The sequence below is a fragment of the Montipora capricornis genome, chromosome 7 (assembly GCF_036669925.1).
Source record: "Montipora capricornis isolate CH-2021 chromosome 7, ASM3666992v2, whole genome shotgun sequence".
Taxonomy (NCBI): domain Eukaryota; kingdom Metazoa; phylum Cnidaria; class Anthozoa; order Scleractinia; family Acroporidae; genus Montipora; species Montipora capricornis.
Window position 1 is genome coordinate 27,041,394 of NC_090889.1, and position 20,373 is coordinate 27,061,766.

General features: G+C 37.6%; 2 protein-coding genes and 1 long non-coding RNA gene across 8 annotated transcripts in view; 2 read left to right on the forward strand and 1 right to left on the reverse strand.

Annotated features, from left to right (window-relative positions):
• The window catches only part of LOC138056689 (uncharacterized), a 25,623-nt gene extending 19,477 nt beyond the window's left edge, over positions 1-6,146 (forward strand). For both annotated transcript variants that reach the window (XR_011133516.1, XR_011133515.1), the window contains exons 2-3: positions 5,283-5,401; positions 5,951-6,146. This is a non-coding gene — a long non-coding RNA (uncharacterized lncRNA). The remainder of the gene's footprint in view (positions 1-5,282; positions 5,402-5,950) is intronic.
• The window catches only part of LOC138056681 (early endosome antigen 1-like), a 60,505-nt gene extending 51,903 nt beyond the window's left edge, over positions 1-8,602 (reverse strand). For all 5 annotated transcript variants that reach the window (XR_011133513.1, XR_011133511.1, XR_011133512.1 and 2 more), the window contains exons 1-9: positions 8,433-8,602; positions 8,264-8,317; positions 6,585-6,683; positions 6,157-6,264; positions 5,214-5,435; positions 4,515-4,610; positions 2,768-2,834; positions 1,670-1,776; positions 469-555 (exon numbers count right to left, since the gene is read on the reverse strand). Coding sequence is in view for 1 of the 5 variants with exons in the window: in XM_068902534.1 (XP_068758635.1) it covers positions 469-555; positions 1,670-1,776; positions 2,768-2,834; positions 4,515-4,610; positions 5,214-5,435; positions 6,157-6,264; positions 6,585-6,683; positions 8,264-8,317; positions 8,433-8,474 (882 nt within the window). In the remaining 4 variants the exon portion in view is untranslated. The remainder of the gene's footprint in view (positions 1-468; positions 556-1,669; positions 1,777-2,767; positions 2,835-4,514; positions 4,611-5,213; positions 5,436-6,156; positions 6,265-6,584; positions 6,684-8,263; positions 8,318-8,432) is intronic.
• Positions 8,603-8,636: 34 nt separating this feature from the next.
• LOC138056684 (cyclin-D-binding Myb-like transcription factor 1) lies at positions 8,637-19,051 on the forward strand. Its single transcript, XM_068902536.1, has 14 exons — positions 8,637-9,149; positions 10,458-10,600; positions 11,381-11,615; positions 12,180-12,256; positions 12,715-12,793; positions 13,273-13,494; positions 13,746-13,899; positions 15,088-15,162; positions 15,656-15,724; positions 16,428-16,510; positions 16,622-16,801; positions 17,543-17,814; positions 17,922-18,258; positions 18,489-19,051. Exons 1-14 carry the CDS (start codon positions 8,993-8,995, stop codon positions 18,881-18,883), a joined length of 2,478 nt encoding a protein of 825 aa, XP_068758637.1. The 5' UTR covers positions 8,637-8,992; the 3' UTR covers positions 18,884-19,051.
• Positions 19,052-20,373: the final 1,322 nt, after the last annotated feature.

Here is a 20,373-nt window from a genome sequence, read left to right on the forward strand (position 1 = left end):
ACTTCTTAAAAACACTTGTACAATCAATACGACCACTACATATCCGAAACCGAGTGGCGTACTTTTTGTATGTAACACAAATGGTCATATTGAGCAATGACATCACAATTCCCATCTTTCTTCCCACCCTTTTTTGTTTTTATTAAATTTAATACCCACTATTTGAATTGAAAGTAGTAGTATTTGTATTTGAAACCTGCTTTTCAATCTCTACCATGTACAATTTTATTGCCCACATCAGGAAATGAAAATTACATCTTAGCTTGAAGATATGAATTTTATGTTCTCATGGATTGTTCTTGCCACTCAGACATAAAATTTATATCTTCTTGCCACCGCCATCTTATGTTTCACTGTCATAGGATGTGACTGAACCGAACGAGAAAGAGAAATAATGATATTAACATTAACTGGCCTCTCTTTGATGAACCTTAGAATACATGTCATTTTCTCCTCACTTTTTCTTACCTTCAGCCTTCTTATTTCTTCACTGCTCACTTGATGTTGTTTTTTCTCCTCTTCCAAAGATGCTTTAAGTCCAGCATTTTCTGTTGCCTATAACAAGACATGCTATTAAACCATAATTTTTTTATTATTTTCGTCCCTTAAAAAACTATTTTAAGTTACTTTACACCAATGCCCAAGGTTCAAGTTTCCAATTTCCCTTCAGCATAACTCATACAGCCTTGTTCTACATTATTTAAGCACAGAAATACTCTTTTAATTATGTGATACATTGAAATACAACAAGTACAGGATACTAATTTTGTACAGCAGGTACAAAACAGAGGTCACAGGCCATAAGTCATTGTTTTACCAATACAGAAAGTACGGTTAGGTTTTATGAATGTTTAGGATACTTTCTGTAAAACAATGACCTGTGACCTGTGTTTTGCACCTGCAGCAATTTTGTATAAGGATCTACAATTGTCACCTTATACGTTGTATGCAGCTAGCTGTAGTTGGTTATTAATTATTCCGAAAATTAATGGAACATAACTAATATTATAGATTTGGCCATAGCCTAAAAGTGGAGCTACCGGGTTATTTATTCTTACAATAAGTTACCTAGCTTGAGCCTGTGATCCGACTGAAACCCAGTACCTGGTCAGCGGTCAACTTCCAAAAAACAGGTGACCTCAATGAGCTTTAAACTTGAGCCCACAATATCAGGTCACATGATACCTTGTCTTGACTGGTGTCAATTGACCATAACATGGACATCCAATAACAAAGATGTACGTTGTAAACTAGCCAGAGTACGTGCCATGTTGGGCACAAGTATACAAGAATTTATTATTATTAAGTTTCGGTGACTTACAATTTTTTTTTGTTTTGTCAAAACTCCAGTGTCAAACACAGCTGGCCATGTAACCTCCGACCCAAAAACGAGGGTTGCACCACAGAGTTTCACATTGGCATACATGGAGTAGTGAACATATAGTTTCAAGTTGCTCAGCCCAAAGGAGTCCATTACAAATTATGTAACTTGAACTTTCAGCAGTTCATAATGCAGTATGTTATATGGTTTGTTATTCACATAAAACAATGAAAATTATTTACTCTCACAGTTGTGACATGCTTCACTATTCTGGGCATCCATTCTCATTTCAAAATGAGCTGTATTATGGGTTGGTGAAGAAAACATATCAAGAAAGGAGGCAATCACCAGTTCTGATGTGCGTTGAGCTAAATTCATCTGCTCACTTTGGCTTCCAGTCTGAGCTTCCAATGCTCTGGCAAGCTCTACTTTCAGTTGAGCATACTCCGCCATAGCTGTACAAGGAAAACAAAAAATAATAATGAATTTGGTTTTACATACCATCATCAATGTTATTCAGTTTTATTGATGATTATTATATACATGACTAAGATGTTGTACTTTAGGAAAACAGAAGTGATCCTTGTACTAAAGTCCAGGCAATTTATTAAACAATTGTGATTTTTATAGACACCTGAAAAAGTCTGGAGGCTTTAACCTAGCCTGCGTGGCAGGCCGTAGAAAGGAGCGCCGGCCTGCCACGCAGGCTAGCTTTAACCTGCCATGCCAGTGCAATGGTCTACTAGGTAAGTTATGAAGCAAATCAGTTGGGAGTAGGTCAATTTGTTGGGCTCATGTGTTCCCACTATTAAAGGAATTATGAATGAAAGAACTGTGTGTTTGAAGAACAAATTGACCTAGCTGCTCCCAACTGAATGGCTTCATAGCACCGCACTGGCATTGCAGAGTTCATGGGTTCGAATCTCCTTGAAGCTGCCTGAATTTTTTCGCCTTTCATCTTATATCACCCACATCTCTTATTTCATGTGATGGCCAGCACTAGGATCACTACAGTACGTCAATCTAAGGGATTTGGTCTCACTAAATTAACACTGACCCAGGCCTGCTTTGAACAAGCAAGGACTGAAAAATTAGATTTACACAGTATCAAAGGAAAAGTCGCAAATTTGAATAATGCTGCCTTTTTACAGCTTTGCACACCTTTGACGCCCATCAAATGCATTTTTGAAATGCCCTAAATTGCATGGGTCTTCAAGTGGTACAGGCCTCTCTTTCAAGCAAAACCATGTCTTTTAAAAGCGTCAAAAGACTGAATGTTTGACTTAACTGAATGGTAAAGTCAATATCACATTAATTTGACTTATCCTCGCAGAACATTCAAAAGAGCAGTAAATCAAATTTTTCTGTCCTATGAAGTTGGCCTTTTATGAATAGTATCAACCCACTTTAACACAAATCCTTTTTGCTGTTGTTTGACTTACTTACATTTAACACTGTTCTCTTTCTCTGCCATGACTTTTTGGTCAGATTCCTTCTCTAAATCTTGCTTCTCCTAAAGAAGAGACCATTTTGAAACCACTGTATTTTATATAATTATGAAAGCCAAAAACAAATTACAGAACAGGAAAGGCAGTAGCAGTATGGCAATGTTCTCTCAGGCTCATAAAGTCAAATAGCAGACAGCGCTATCAGCAGTTCTGTGTACCAACAAGACCAGCAGGTTGGCTCAGACTAATGTGCAGTAGGTTGTGGGTAATTGAAGAACAGCCAGATCAACACCCAGGACTTTTAAGAATCTGAGGAGAAAGTGCTGCCTTTGTAATTACATCCATCAATGGTCCATCAATCTATAATTATTATTACATCCATCAATAACTTCCACATCTTCTTTGATCAGAACTATAAACCTTAGGTCTCATCTCATAAACACTGTAGTATGTTAAAGAACCTACACACTATTTGCAAAGAGTAGGGCATAAAGTTCCCTGAGTTGTGTTGAGAGAACACTATCAGTAAATTCTTGGAACTTTGCTCTATTTTTGACCAACTGAAACTGAAACAAATAAGGAAAGAAAGACAGACACCTGTATCAGGAATAATGGAATCCACCATAGAGGCACTTAGCCTCCCCAAAAAATTTTGCAGGCGTTGTTATATTTCATGTCTGTCATTTGTTCTGTGGTTCTACATGTATACCGGTAATTAAAATCTTCATTTTTATGTGTTGACTATGCTTGTAATAATTTTATTGCATTGCTGATGTCCTACATGTCGACTTCAGTCTCCCCAATCTTAAATCCATTCCTATGCTGATGGAAACAGCAATGGAGAGAACGATTAAATAAGCATGACACCTGTTAAGAATGTTCCCAGCATAACTAACCAAGACTGCAATTAGCTTTCAAGCAGATCGTAAAGGCAGTTCTCGAAATTAGCAGTCGTCCAGTGGTCCCAAATGACCAGAACGTTTACCAGGCGACTAGTTTTTGCTAAAATAAAAAGTTTGGTTTCCCGAACAAAAAACAATGCACAACCTAGCCAAAGATAGAAAATAAATTACATAAGCAGCACCCAACTCACTTGTCAGTTTTCTATTGTCAATGTCTGATAGTAGTGTGACTTAAATAATAATTGATTTGTCACAGCTGAGCATTTCCCTGTGTTTTGAATATCTGTAGCTTTTGCAGAACACTGTCAGATAGGAAAATGTATGAAAATGCTAAACTTAAACCTAGACTTCCACAAAAACCAAAGGCACTATGGGATACTCAAACTCCAATGCCATGTGATAGCATCTCAGCACAGTGTGCATTTAAACGTAGGGGGTTTCCCAATGGGCAACCAAGCATTCATCAGGACAACCAGATTTACGGGTTTAGTTGCCCAGCTTTTGAAACAGACACAACCTTGAACTTTTTTTTAATTTCAAAAGTTTATTTGTAATTTCCAGTAAAAAACAATCTCGGTTTTTATTGGCTCTTTGTGAATTTCTGGAAATGCGATCAAGCACAACTAATTTAGGGGTGTTCGTCAATTCAACAGGCCTCACTGACAGGCATTTTTTTCTCGCCTCTCCACCCTTTCCCCCGCCCCTTGTCTCAATCCTCTACCGGCTGTGTGCTTTTAAAATGGCAGCCCATTACAAACTTTAGACCTTGAACAAGTGTCCACCTGCCAAAAAACGCCTGCTCTGCAGGTTAAAATCATCTCTTAAATTGCACTTATCACAAACCTTTTCCAGTAAGCAGTTCTTTTCTTCCAAATCAACTTTTTCCTTGGTTATCTTGTCAACTTCTTCCTTCAAAGCAGCACAGTACCATTTCTCCTCCTAAAAAACATTAGTTAAATTGTTCTGGTAAAAAGATCTTACTGATCTTTAAAGGTCTTAAAAGATCTCAATGAAGATCAACAAAATCCAAGATTTTAGTAGTTCATGGGTCCCAGCAAAACTGAATCCAACACTTGAGGTCCTATTACTTAAAAAGAAGGTGCTACCTTTGTCTTGATTAGTTAGACTTGTTAGTCATCACGGACAAGAATAATAAACAGTTGACCCCATCTAACAATACTTACTATTAATTTTTGGTAATTTGCTTTTGATCCACACCTGAAATTAAGTCACAATCTGGCTTGGATCAAGAGCTGCCAAGCACTCCATCAATTTAAATAGGTGTGGTTCCAGTTGCATGGAGCATTGATTGGTGAAATCTTGGATTGACCATCCCTTGGACGCATGACAAAGGCATAAATGTTGTGGTTCAATTTTTTTCCTGGTTCAAAAATTTTCAAACCAGTTCAATTCTGATTTTCCTTGGTTTCAGATTATGATAATAAAATACTACACAAAGAGAAATTAAAATTGAGCTGGTCTGAAAAATCTTAAACCAAGAAAAAAATTTTGAACCACAGCATAACACACAAAAATTCAAACCTTCAAAGATGCATTCAACTCATTAAGTTCTTGCTGTAAGTATAAAATCTCCTGTGTTTTATCTTCCAGTTCTTTAAGCTGGTTAGATAACAGTGAAACTTCGGACTCTTTCCTTGGTGCTGGAAGCTCTTCATCAAAAGACAAAAGGGAGCCATGTTTTTCACTCCATATCTTTGTGGTGTCCGCAGGTAAACTCTGGGATAAAGGAGCAACTGTTGGCATCTGTAGAACAACAAATTACAATATCTAAGAAGGCTACAGGTGGAAGTAAAAATAAAAATAATTGCTTGAGATGCAGCACATTGTAACTGTATAGAAAGCTTATAGCAATGCTAATGGTATGAAATGACTCAAAGCCATTATACGTTATTGCATGACAAAATATATATATTGAGTAACAATTTTAAAAGGATCACATAGTGTTGCATAGGAAAACCATAAAGAACGTACCAACAGACAATTCCATCATCATCGTCATCATCATCATCAAAATCATTTAACTACCTGGGTTTGTATGTGTGTGACTATGAACAACTGAAGTCCTTGTGATGGTTGCCTGTGATGTTGGTTGGTTGTAGGTAAGTGTAGATCTGTGCAGTTTTAAATGACATGGGATTTTAAAATTATCTTTTTTTCAAAACTTGCTGAAGTACGATCCCGTGTGTGAGAATAGTCTTGAGAAGGACTATTTTTTTACACTGACTGAAAGCATAACCAGTTTGTGGTTCACTTGACAGCTTCTTGAGACCAAGTAACAACTTAAAGACATGGTGTTCAGGAAAAACAACAGAAATATGGAATTCATCAAATGAAACAGTGACAGCAACAATGTAACCAACATGTCCAAAAAAAACAAGAAATATGTCATCACCCTGACATTACCTTATATACGAGGGACCTGCAAAAGCATTGAATGTATTTTACAGCCTTGACAATGGCTTACCACAGATGTAGCATCATCTTCAATTTGAGATTCGTGCTGCTGATCAAAATGGCTTTGTAACTCTCCTGGACTGTTGAAAGTTTCCATGCACAAGGGACAGATAAATGCCTTAAGAGAAGTACAAGAAATCATCAGTACCTCCAAAATACCAGTACCAGATCGAGACAAGGGGTCCCAGAGGCCCAGGCCTCGCCATTTTGCAACAAAAGTAGACGCTCTCACAGGTAAGGTGCTGGCAATAAGCACAGCTTGGAACAGGCCTTCATGGCCCCTATACCATCAAGGTCTGGACGAGTTGCTCCCACATACAGTATTGACAATAGGACAATACCATTTCATGGTGACATTCTTCATATCTACTTGCTTAAATTAAAAACCATTTGGACCAAGTTAATCATTTAGACCAGGAGGTAAAAAGTTAAACTTACTCCACTTGAAGGAAATTGCTTGACATGTACTGTTTCAAAGTGACCTTGAAGATCTTCTGGTGAGCTAAAGGAAATCATGCACACTGGGCATATAAATCCCTAAAATCACAGAAAATAGTCCCTTATTTCTTACCTTATCAATATATTTTAATTATGCTGTTCTCTACACAAATATAATTAGACAGCAATTGAAGAGAAAAATGGCACCTGGCTGTGGACCAGCACAAAGAAATTCTAAGCATTTTGCAGCACCATAACCATAACCCAAACTCTTCCCTTGTAAACAGAAATATTCAAGTTTTTGTTCCAAATTTGATGACACTATAAATGGTTATTAATAAAATCAAACCACTTAATCAAAAACTTCTTCAAAAGTATTGGAGTGATAAAATTGGCAAACGTTCAAGCTGGTATTCACTGATGACAAAACCAATGCATGAAAACTCAAAGGCGTCTTTATCAGTGGCAGATCCAGACAAAGGCTAAGGAGGGGGCTCGCTAGCTCGCATGGTTTTTGGTGTTGTTGTCTGCAAAAAGTGCAAGACATGTTGAAAGGGCTTTACTTTTAACATCCAAAAGTAAGGGGGGTCCCGGGCTCTTCGGACCCCTCCCCTGGATCCATCACTGGTTTTTATTTTTATTAAGACAATAGGCATAAATTTATAACAAGCTCATGCATGTGTGTATGTTGCTTGTGCTTATGTTTGTGTTGTTAGTCAAAAACACCTTTATGTATAGTGGGTAAATCATAAAGACCGCCACTGAGCTGTTGCCATGGTTACCAAATAGCTGTAGGGATTAACTTTTATTTTTTCTAGAGAAAAACTTGTTCACTTCCAGTGTACTTGAGAATAGTCTAGTATGAGTACTTCCTGGGTTTCAGCTCATACTATCTGCCTCTTCTTATTTAAGTGCACAAATACATGTGATTTTGTTTATTTCAGAGAGGAAGTAACTATGCGAGAGTTGTAGAGGATGATCACCATGGATGTCACTTAGGGTTAGGTGTCTTTAACAGCTGATGAACTTAACAAGTATCAAATGAATGAAGGGGTAGTTTCTAAAGAAACTGTGGTGCTGCGTCGGTGGGGAAGTAATATACAAAAATTTGGTTTTATCAACGGAGTTGATAATGTAAATTGGCCACCGTACAGAGATTCTAAAAGCTGACGTTTCGAGCGTTAGCCCTTCGTCAGAGTGAATCACAAATACATGTGATACTAGAGTCAAGTCTGAATTTCATGATTAATTTTGTCCAAAATAATAATGATTTTGTCATTTATCTTCTTCCTAAAACTATCCTTGATATACTTCGTCTTCAAAAAAAGTCTACAATCTCTGGATCAAGAGAAATAAAAAAAAAACATTCTTTATTACTCTGAAAGGCCTTACAAATTAGCAAAAGTACTTTTTTTTTTTTAACTGAAAGCCACTGACGCTGATCAAAAGAAATAAATTACTGTCATTGTTTCAGCAAATCGCAAAGTGCATAACAAAAAAAAAGAAAAAAAAAACAATTGGGATGATATGGTGCTAATAAAAACCAGAGCGTGATATTAGATTGCGTGAGTGTAAAGTTGTAAGATTATCATCCACGTAACACATGTGTTTTACAACACTGAAGCGTGAAACTTGTTTGACATGTTAATTAGAAAGTGCTAATTACACTGTACACTCACGGAGGTTTCGGTGAGCAATTGTTGTTGATTTTCCCTTGTTGGACTCTCAGGTTGCTGAGCAGGTAAAAATAAATTTGCAACATTAGTGAACAATTAACTTTCAGTGATTTACGATGTCGTGACATGTATTTCGCGGGCAAATATACGATCGAAAACTGCTTAATACCACCTGTTCGGTTTCCTTCTTTCTATCACGCCAGCGCTTAAACATCTTGAACCTCCTCTTTTAAAGGATAAACTGATACCACTTATTCGACTTTACAAGTAATAACGAAATTTTCCTGCAGACCGATCGTGTTGTGGGCGAAACGGTAGGTAGCGGATGTTATGGTAAACCGCTGATAACGGAGCTTGAAGGCGTTAAATTTTCGGGGGGTACCACCCCTGAATGGTAATTGCACAAAGTTACGTATCTACTTCTCTTTTATCAACGTTTTATCAACTTTATTGGTGACTTTACTCGATTGTACCGCAATGTGATGGTGGTTTAACATTCCGTTGAGAAGTTTGTTAACTTTTGTTTCTATTTAGGACATTTATAAGGAATACAGATGGGCACATGGAGGGTGCTCCGTGAGATTTAAAGCAGCTCGGGCAAACGTACGGGGCTTTGAACATTCGGGATTTTCATTTCAGCGTGTGCCAAGTTCCCGGACGTTGATTTCACTGAAGCTCGAAATTCGAAATTTTGTGTACATTTTTTCCGACCGGAAGTAAAACTTAAAATAGATGGAAGAAGATAGAATGACCAACCAGGATGAATTTAATGTTTCTTTGCAACCCGAAGCTACATGCACTGTAGACGCAAAGGCACTCGAAGAAAATGGCGAGGATCTTGACTTTGCATTTTCGGCGGAAACTCAAGTATCTTCTCTTTCCGATCTAGGTAAGAGAGCTTTTAACATTCATCAACGAAAGAAGCATAAGAATAACGTTTTTCGCGGATCATCTTCCTTTTGGGGAAATAATTGTTGACAACAAAAGTCAATGGATATGTTCGCGTGCCTTCGAGATTCTCGCGGGATTTTACCCGCGTTACAAATCTGTCATAAGAATAAAAATATATATAAATTAAAAAATAAATAAATAGAAAGGTTTTAGTTCTCTCCTCTGTTTCTTAATCTCTATTGGGAAGTTGACTTTGTGAATCGTGTTTTAGGCACACAGTGAAATTGTTTTATGTCTGAAATTTATATTACGGCTTATCACATAAATAATTAAAATTAACATTAATATTGGTTATTATCACTTTGTAGGTAGGAACAATGTTGAGATCCAGCTTTGACTCTCACGTTGTTTGTAAAGAAACCGAAGGAAGCTATATACCCCTGGAAAGCTAATAAAGTGTAAGATTGGCAAATGCCTTTAACTTTCACATTTTATTTCAGAAAGAGAGGGCAAGCACTCAAACATGAAACTTACCTTGTCTGCTCCACTAAATTAATAACCTTTGCATAAAACGGACATCTAAACAAACTGCACTAAAGTCTATATCGCTCAGGAGATAATACGCCAGCAAACTATGTGAGGCTTTTTCCATACTGTAATTGGTTCTTGAGAAAATCCATCGTAAAGTTAGCTAACATAATTTTTTGGTATGCATGCCACGCACTTGGAAGCCACGGGAAAGCTATTCAGAATTTTGAAAATGCCTCACATCCTTTGTTAGCTTATTATCTCACGAATGGTATAGCACAGTTTGTTTGGATGTCAGTGTTAACGCAACAGTTATTAACTCAGCAGAGCAGACTGGGTAAGTTTTATGTTTGAGCGCTTGTGCTCACTTTCTGAGATAAGAAATGTGAGAGGTAAAGGTATTTTCAAATACTATATTTCATTAGCTTTCTAGTGGTATAGTTTCCTTGGGTTGCTTTAAAAACAATGCAAACAAGAGTGATATTCCAAAAGACACCCCTGAAGGTTGACAGTAGCCATAAACTAGACAGCAAGATCAGAGTCAAAGGACTTTTAGACTTTTGCAATAAATGTCGGTTTCAAGGTCCCTATTATTAATTATTATTAAATAGTAGACTTCAAAATAAAAGTCAGCTTTACCTTCTTTGGAGAAACTGTAGGCTAATAATGTATCCTGTTGTTATTTAATATTTCACAGCACTATTATTATTATTATTATTATTATTATTATTATTATTATTATTATTATCATCATTATTATTTGATGATTGTTTTGTAGCTGGAGTCAAAAGAAAACATGATGAAAAAACAGATGATCAAGTTAGCAAGCATATTCACCTGGATCCAGAGTCATCAGATGGCTTTGCTGACCTTGCAACATTGGTAAACATGTCCTCTGCAGTGTCTCTTGCTGTTTCCCAGGTTAGCAGTCTTCTTAAAGGAAAAGAAACATTGGATTATTTTATTCTCTGCTGTCCTGGACAAAAATTGTTGAGACCTTTTAAACCTCTATTTCTGACGGCTCTGAAAACAATTTTGCAAGACACCTGGGTTATTTGAGGTTCTTCCTGAACAACATTCACTTGTCTTGACACAGCCATATTCATATTGTGAAGTATCTTGTCCTTATTAGAGACGAATATTTTATAATTCGAGGAGAGACCACTGTCCTGGCATGCAAAAGGTTCTCTTCTGGTTCTCTCCGTGGCTCAAAAACATTGCATGCTTAAGTTCTCTATTAGTTTGGGTGCAGGGAGGGTTAGGGTTTAGGGTTTGCCTTCTTTTCAAGTTATGATCCAAAAGTTTGAAAAGAAGAATACCCTGTCATTTAAGTGCATGATGGAATGAGAATAGCACTTATTTATATTCTACCTTGTTTATCATAAGACTGCCATCAAATACAAAAACAAGTGGTCCAAAGTTTCTGAATTCAGTTACCCTACTGTTACTCCATTAGCTATTTAAATATCTAGTGCCAAGATGATCTTCCTGCATGACTTTTTTATCTTTTATCTTATCAATAGTGTTTTTATTCTCCAGTGATGTATGCCTTTGGGTGGGTTACTTGTATTTGCTTTGGATTCTAGTTGGCTTTCTTTCTTTTGTGCATCTTTTATGACTGACTGATCAGATGTAACAAATTACTTAAAACACAATGCTTTAGGATTTACAATGATTGTACATGTATGCAATTTTTGCCAGGATGTGAATTCCCAAACATTCAGTAACAGCAGTCAAATCACTGCACTCTCTCAAGAGACTACAACTGCAACATTAAGTTTATCAGCCGCTGTAGCTGCCCTTGCAGCGGGACAGCTGACTCAAGAATCGCCAATCATTCCTGCATCTCAACCTGCAGTGCCCAGCGACAATAATAACTCTGTCAATCAAGCTTGGTTTACTACTAAAGAGGATAAAGATAGTCTTCATGGCAAAGGTAATGTGAGATTTTAAAAATTAATCGAAATTGAAAATCTGGTAGTTTTTTAGTACACTGTCAACACTGTTTCTTTAACCCAAACAAGGACCTTTCCTTTCTTGTCGTAAAAGTTGGTCTTGTTAAAAGAGAAAATTGAACCTACTGTTTTGATAAAGTTATGTAGGTGAGCAATATTGTAATATAGACTTGCTAGGCTGAAGAAAAGCACAATAGCATATTGTTCCCATAATTAGGAATCGAAAAAGGTGAGACTATATACACTACCAGATTATTTATAGATAGGTAAGCCACCAGATTCCTCTTGATTAAGACCTTTTAATCTTCCTCCTGATTAATTAAAGACCAAGCTTATTCTGTTGATGTTGAGCATGAATAGTATGATTGGTGAATCAATGAATTTGCACCAGCAAATTTTGGTCAAATTGAAGTTGTCTACAGTAATAATGTTATCGAGTTTACTGGATTTTCTAGTTATAGTAACTTCTGGTTTTGCTGTTGTAATAGTCCTTAACAATAATATATACGTAGATAATCATAATTACGTGCATCATGTTTTGCAAGGGGTCAAGTGGAGACAAGGCATGTGGTCTAAAGAGGAAAATGACAGACTGAGGGAGAATATACTTGAATACTGCAAGGTACTGGTAATATCATATTATCGTTGATCATTTTTAACCAAAACACTTGATAGCTTGCTTGATCATTTTTCAAGTCTTCTTGTTATGTAACAGTTCTTGACCCTTGCACAATAGTACCACATCAAAATTTGAAATTGGGAAAAAGACTGTAGTTTCTGGACATCCCAAAAACACCGAATAGAGAGATATTTAAAAATACACATATGCAACCGGCCAGTTTTAAAGAACCATTGTTCTTAATCTGTGTTTTGCACAAGATGACAGTGGAGGACTCAATAACACTTTGTAGTGCTTAGGGTCATATCTGGACTAAATTGTTGTTCAGAGCAAAGATTATGGTCACAAGGAACACTGAACTACTCAAGACAGGATAATTGCTGCTGGTTTATCCTGTTCTTTTCCTTTATTATACTTTTGCACTAAATTCTCATCCTCTGTTTTATTTAATATCTTTTCAGGTCAACAACATCCCAGATCCTAATATCATAATATTTGAAATGACCAAGGATGATCGAAAAGACTTTTACAGAACAATCGGTAAATGCGATGTTGACTTTTGGAGGTCTGAGAACAAGGACAACTCCATTGCCAATTTGCTTCATCTGTGACAAGAAACTTTGTTCTGTATTATCTCCGTTAACCTAATTGTCTAAAATTAGTACCTTTTACCAACTGATTAAGTTAAACCTTCAGATTAACTGACATCTCAGTTTATAGGGGTGCTGTGCTATGTTCATTTGCTTCTTTCTATGGAAACCAGGTTGAATTCTGGCATGTAGGACTCTTTAGGAGTCAAGCAACTTATTAGTTAATTCCTTGACCGTACTGATTGGTGTACATTTGTAAAATGTAGTTTTGTGATGTGTGACTACAACATACATGTAATACAGTACACATGCATAATTATATATAAACACGTCAACTTCCATTGCATAGAAATCCAAGTGTCATAACAGAATTTGAATTTAAAAGACTCTTAGGTGATTAGAGTATATTTATTGTTGTTTTTATTGTAGCCAAAGGGATTAGGCGTCCATTATTTGCCATCTACCGCCGTGTGCTCAGAATGTATGACAGAAGAAATTATGTGGGAAAATATTCTTTGGAAGAAGTACAGCAGTTGAAATCTTTGAAAGAAAAACATGGCAATGACTGGGCCACAATTGGTGCTGCTATGGGACGCAGTGCCTCATCTGTGAAGGACAGATTCAGACTAATGAGGGACCACTGTCATTCAGGTATGTCTCATATGCATGCTGTTACAGATTTTTTGGCCAAGTTGTCAAAGCAAGGTTGCTGCTAAGGTTTAAGTCAACAAGGGTGGAACCAAATAGCCCTAGCTACACTGTACAGCAGCTACCAACTTGGGATGGAAATTATGACGATGCCTTCTTTTGTCAGCACATTTTACACCATGAAGAAAGTGGTCAAAAGAAAATGTTTGTCTCCTTCTTGAAAAAGGAACATTATTATTATTATTCCTTTGCAGGGAAGTGGACAGCTGAAGAGGAACAGAGACTTTCAAGTGCAGTCCATGAGCTCAGCAGCGAAAATTCAAGTGATTACATTACAGCAGGAATATCATGGGCATCTGTGGCAGAGAGGGTTGGCACAAGATCAGAGAAACAATGCCGGTCAAAATGGTATTAATGCTATTTTCATGCTTGCAGACTATGTTCAGAGGCATTATAGGAATTTCATCTTGTCATGTGTGAACAGCTTGGAAAACCTTTCATTTTCTTGGATTTAAATAGATCCGAAAATAGCTCTTTTTATGCTAAGAAACATTCAAGCTTTGAGTAGTTAACCTCAGTTAGTGACGATCATGCCCTGATTGCAAAGAATAAATAGGAACAGGCAGAAATTAGAAAACTCCTGTGAGCTTGTGAACGTAAGTGTGTGCAGTCCATACTTACCTAATAAAAAAACGTTTAAATTAAAGTGTACATTCTATAAGACATGCAGTGGTTGTTTGAATATTGTAATCAACTCATGCAGCCTTAAGCAAGGTGTGCATGTCACAAAATTATAGAAAAAAGAACCTCCAATATGGTAGCGCTTCTTATCATAAGCATGAATTAGTATGGTTGGTTGGCCAGCATAATATTTCAACAAAGCAGAGTTTTCCCTACTGCTTTATTGATTCTCTTTTTAACAGACATTGGTTGTCTGATCACTCTTCATTTTCAGAAATCACAGTTATAACTTAATTATTGCATGAAATTGTGTAAAATACAGCAGTTTGTTGTACTTTTGGTGCAAGATCCTTAGCTCTGACAGAAATATGCAAATGTCTGACGATGTTTTAAAGAGAAACTTTAATGTTTTGGCTCTTGATGGATTTTTCAGCCCCTTTGATGTAATAATAGCGACCTTCAGATTGGATTATGAGGTGACAATAATACAAGTAGGAGTTCTCAGTTATGAACGTGTACACGCATTTCGAAAATTTCCATTCTTTAAACCAAATGCGCGCACTCGTAGTCGACCTCGTACTCCAATCTGAAAGTAGCTATTACATCATCCCTGAAGAAGACACTAGACAGGAGGGTAATTGTGAAGAAGAGCTCCCCTCCACCAACAATAGGCCGACAGCTTTATTTACGTTTTGCTAAAAATATACCTGCTTGTAGGCCATCTGATGGATGACAGTCGCCCGACGGTTGGCCGGTGAAGGGAAGCTGATCTTCACAATTACCGACAGGAGTGTCAAATGTTTTGGTCTTGAACAATTATTGTAACCCATGCCCAAGAGCTCAAGATTCTTGAGAATTAGTGATAGATCACAAGTATTTAGTAGCAAGAGACTAACTGTTTCTTGTACCATTCAGGCTAAATTACTTAAACTGGAAAGAGAAGGGAGGACAAGAATGGACAAAGCAAGATGAAATTCAACTTATTACAAGGTGATGCAAATGAAATATCCATCTTGGGCATCTATTGAAAAATACACCACACACAAGGGAAATTTAAATGTTTTACCTGCATCTACATCTACACTTAGCAAGGGTTGTGTATCACTCCAAAACAAATAGAAATCATCATCATTATCATTATCAATATCACAGTTTAGTAATAAAGATAAAACATGACTACTGACAGCAGCTTGAAGTAGTTCCGGAGTCTCCATTTGTCTTATGTTTCTAATCATCAACTGTTCTTGTGAAAAGAACTTGGTAATAGAAAAAAAGTAAAGGGGGGAAGAAACTGCCCAAAATGCCGAGCCTGTGCAGTAACTTGCGAGAGTTAGTCCCTTACAAGAGTTCCTAACAATAGTAATTGACTGACATTGTTCAGATAAAAGGTGGCTTATGTAGGTGGGCAGAAAGAGGGTATGACAGCCACTGTACTACTGACATTTGCTAAATTTTAAGAAACAGTGTTTGTTGTAATCATCAGAATCCAGGAATTGAATCTCCAAGATGAAAACGACATTGATTGGCAAGTTATGGCGAATAATTGGGCCAGGTAGGATAATATGGTATTTAGTATCAGAAACTAAAATGGTGAAAAATAAAATGGCTTATGGTGATCAACTGGTTTTTTTTTCTCTGCTGGTAGACCAACAGGCTACCATTCAAGACTTGTGGGTTCAAACCTGAGCCAGTCAAACACCACAAAATGCTGCATTTGGGATGACTTTTGCAAATGATTACCTTTTTTATTTTTCTAGATTAGGACATCAAACTGTTGGCTCCATGGTTTTAGAATGTATACACTTTTTTTATATTTGAACTGTGGAAGGAAGGGAACTTTAATACATTAAATTTTCATATGGGCCCCATCTTGCATCATGTCAGTTACATGTAGTTGCTCCACTCTACTTTTCTCTTCCCTCCTCTTTTCAGTCCACTCCTCTTTGATTTGCTCTGCTCTGCTCTGCTCATGTGCCTGTTTTAGGCTTATAGTTTACTAATTTCCTAGGCCACTACAGTGGAAACTCCATTCAAGGGACACCTTCAGGTCCAGGGCAGTCTTCCCCCGAATAGAGGTTGGATTGCAGTCAAAGATTAGTTTGAACCTTTCTCCAAGGACCAAATTCTGTGTCCCCTTAGTAGAGGTGTCCCAAAGGAGAGGTTCCACTGTAGATTGTATTACTAATCAATTATATTATGTTTACATACAAAATAGTATTCAGTATTTTAAGGGAATGACTTTTTTTTCCTTTCAGTGTTCGCTCACCCCAGTGGCTTAGAAGCAAGTGGTGGGCATTGAAAAAACATGTTCCTGAAAGTGAAGCAACAACATTTGAAGGTAACAAGATGTATTGTTAAATGGGGATGCAGACATACCAGGGTTTACATTATGACACCATTTTTATGATCTTTAAATTTGACCTCAAGCTGTAAATACTTGAATCTACAGGTATATCTTCATATTTATATAACACATACATTGGAACACTCCGGAATAAAATTGAGAGACAAGAAGCTCGGTTTAAAGGGAGTCACCTTCCAAGGCTGCATATTGTACCCGGAGGAAGAGGAGCTCGGGTTAATCCAACTGAAACCATAACAAATTCTGGAATCTCTCATACCATTACAGGTACCTGTAATAATATTATACTCTGTCTTTCATTGTGCTTGTTTAGAGGGCAAGTTTACAAAATGTGGGCTCCACCATGCTACAGGTACATAACAGTTATACATAGTTTTACATACATACACACTTTATTTATGGAGGGTAACACTAAATAGCTAAAAACTAATAAACTTTTGGCCCTCAAAAATTAGAAAAAATACATAATTCAAATATCTAAAAACTATGCTATCAAATCTATAAATTCTAATAAATATAATAATATATAACTGACACCAACCATATGCTGTGTTGGTTAACACCATAGGCCTCCAATTTCAGCAATAATAAATTGTGGTCAACCATGTCTACGACTTTAGAGTAGTCAAGGAGTAGTACTCTACTCACTGTGTTGTTGTCTAAAATTAATAAGAGCTCATCACTGACTGTCGAGAATAAATCAAGTTGTTCACTTGTTATACTAACTGCAAACCAGAACATGTGCACTGTGATAAAACCATACACTGTTCATACAACAGTTTTATTCAAGAGTTACAACTAGCTGCCAGTAATAATATTAAAAATATTGTGTATCACAGGAGTTTAGAAGAAAACCTTGCTTTCTGGTTATCAAAATTACTGATCAAAGTAATAGATCTGATTCTGGTGTACGAGCATGACTGCATTATTTTTGTGAACATTTAGTTGTTAAGGGTTAGCATTAGGAGTGTGCAATTCATTATGCTGTGTACATGTTCTCTTTTGCAGTGACTAGTGATGGTAGAGTAACAAGAGATGATCATACATATCCCCTCAGTAGCAGTCACAACAGATTTGAAATGGTGCAAGTCAGTGCCCTAACTGCACAAGATATTTTTAACAGTCAGTCATCTGTGCAAGGGGCACCATCATATATCATTCAAGCACCTGCAGGACAGACGTACATAATACAACAACCAACAGGGAACCTGGTAAGACAGGCACACACTGAGGAGTTAACGGGAGCATCTGAGGATCTCAACACAAGTCAACATGACCAGGTAAAAATATTGATCCTTTCATGAGGTTTCAGAAAACCCCTCAAGGTCTCCTCTTGTAGATACCCAAAGGTTCAGTCTTTGTGCTCATGTTTGAACTGTTTTCACAGGAGGTTGTCATGACTACAGCTGTCCTTCAAGCACATCATGCAGTTCAAACCCTCCCAGCAGTTTCACCCGAGTTTACACAGGCAATAGTGCAGACTGATATCTCTGGGCCCATCACTGCATCTGAATTAGCAAATGCAGAGCTCACCCACTCAGACATCAGCAAATCTGTACCCGAGGATGAATTACAGGACAGTGAAGTTGTGCAGGATGATCTGCCTAATACTCTAGGTGATACTGTTGTGAACAGTGACACATTGGGTAGCCATGCAGATCTCACAGCTGATATTCAGATGGAAGGATCTAGTGAAAAGGGTGTGCCAGTTATAACACAATCAGGTGAGCTTTATGGAACTGAACTAATGCAGCCACGTCACCAGCTCAATGAAGTTATATACTACACACTAGCTTTCATTATATTTTCACATTTTTCACAGTAAATTATTTTATCTGCTCTAAAATCCACTTTAAATCCTTAAATAATATGGAGTCCTAAAGGATGGTCGGGTTTAGGCCCAAATTTAGAACAAAGAAAAGCTCAGTCTTCCTTTTGTATGATTTGCTTTCAGGTCCTGCAGCAATTGCTCAAACCTTAGATGGTGACCAGCTCCCACACTCTCCTGTTGTACATATGCATCAAATTAGCACACAAAACAGGGATGTTGACCCCCTTGTTCACGTGACTGTGATCTCAAGCATGGAAACGAGTCTATCATCAACTCTGTCACCTCCCTCTGGACTGACAATTTCCCAGCATGCTTTGTCAGGAAACAATAATTCAAATGACTTGTCTGTTAACGCCGTGGTACCTCAAGTCACTTTGCCAGACCAGATATTGCAGTCACAATCAGATGAACCTACGGTACTGTCTCCCACGGAAACAACAAATGTTATTATGGTAACTGAAAATTCAATGTCTGTTTCGTCCACATTGGAGCACACGGACACCTGGTTATCAAGTTAAATGATAAGGAAGCAGGGACACACAAAGAGAATTCAAAGAATTCTGAGAGAGAGAGACAGTCAGTAACTAAACATCACCTGGTTACGGCAGTGTGGTTCTCTGATTTATCGAATACACGATTCAGCTAATTGAAAAGAAAACAATAAAAGTATATTTATTCTTTTCTTATTTAAGTGTGGTAGCTTTCAAAGCTTGTCGACATTGTGATTGCAAGGTGGTTGACTCCAAGTCTGCCTGGTATTTGGTTGATCATAATCGGTTTAATTAAACCAGGAATATCATCATATCATATATCATTCTTTACTCTCGAACTTTAAAGTAGCTTGGTGTAGCTAATATCTCCGAGCATTTCCCTCCCAACCATGAATTACCACAACACCGGGACCTCCGTGCCATACTCTTTGAATGGCGTGTGGGTTCTTTTACGTCCCACAGGGTACTGAACATTAGGAAGACAACGGCTACCGCAACGACAACGCCACAAAGCAAGAATGTTATTGTTTAAAAAGGAAAAATAATCGTGCAGCCCGAATTTCCGTGCATTATTTGCCGTATTCCACAAAACAGCAAACGTGACATCATCACATGTTAGGTTTTGACGACAACGAGAGCATGTAACAATGGACCATTCGTTTTGAGTTTGCAAGACATGTTTCGATCGATCATCTTCAGTTGCCAGTGTTCATTACGGTGCGAATTTGAATTTTGTTAAAATTACCGTTAAAGGTTACTAAGTGCAAACAATCGAATAATGCGCGAGCCCGTGCGCGAGCAAATAGTGTATCAAAAGAACACCCATTCTCGTCACCAGAGCCTCGGGACAGAAGAGCTCTGGGGTCGAGATTGAAGAACACCTGAAGATGATCGATGATCGTTCGAAACTTTTCTTGCAAACTCAAAGTCGTTGTCCATTTTTTACGAATTCTAGTTTGTCTGCTTTTATCCTGACCATTTGGAAATACCATTCATTTTCTATTTTTTTACTTTAAAACCATTCGTAACCATTCAGTTACAGGATAGTTCGCCCGTATTGTACAATGTGAACAAGACTGAATAATCGCGAAATACTTGCAATACCGTTGTTCTTGTTCAAAGTCCCTAATTAAAGGGTTGTGAGACGGGACCTACAGTTTATGGTCCTTATCCGAGAAGACTACAGAGTCTAACCTTTTGCAGATGACAATACGAAGGCAGCACTTTCTATCCGATGGCTCAGTTGGTTGAGCACCGGGCTGTCACGCGGGGGTCGTGAGTTCAACTCCGGCCGGACCAACACTCAGGGTCTTTAAATAACTGAGGAGAAAGTGCTGCCGTTGTAACTACATCTGCACATGGTTAGACTTTCAAGTCTTCTCGAATAAGGACGATAAGCCGGAAGTCCCGTCTCACAGCTTTTGTTCATTAACTATGTGGGACGTTAAAGATCCCACACACACTATTCAAAAAGAGTAGGGCACGGAGTTCCCGGTGTTGTGATCTGACCTTTCCAG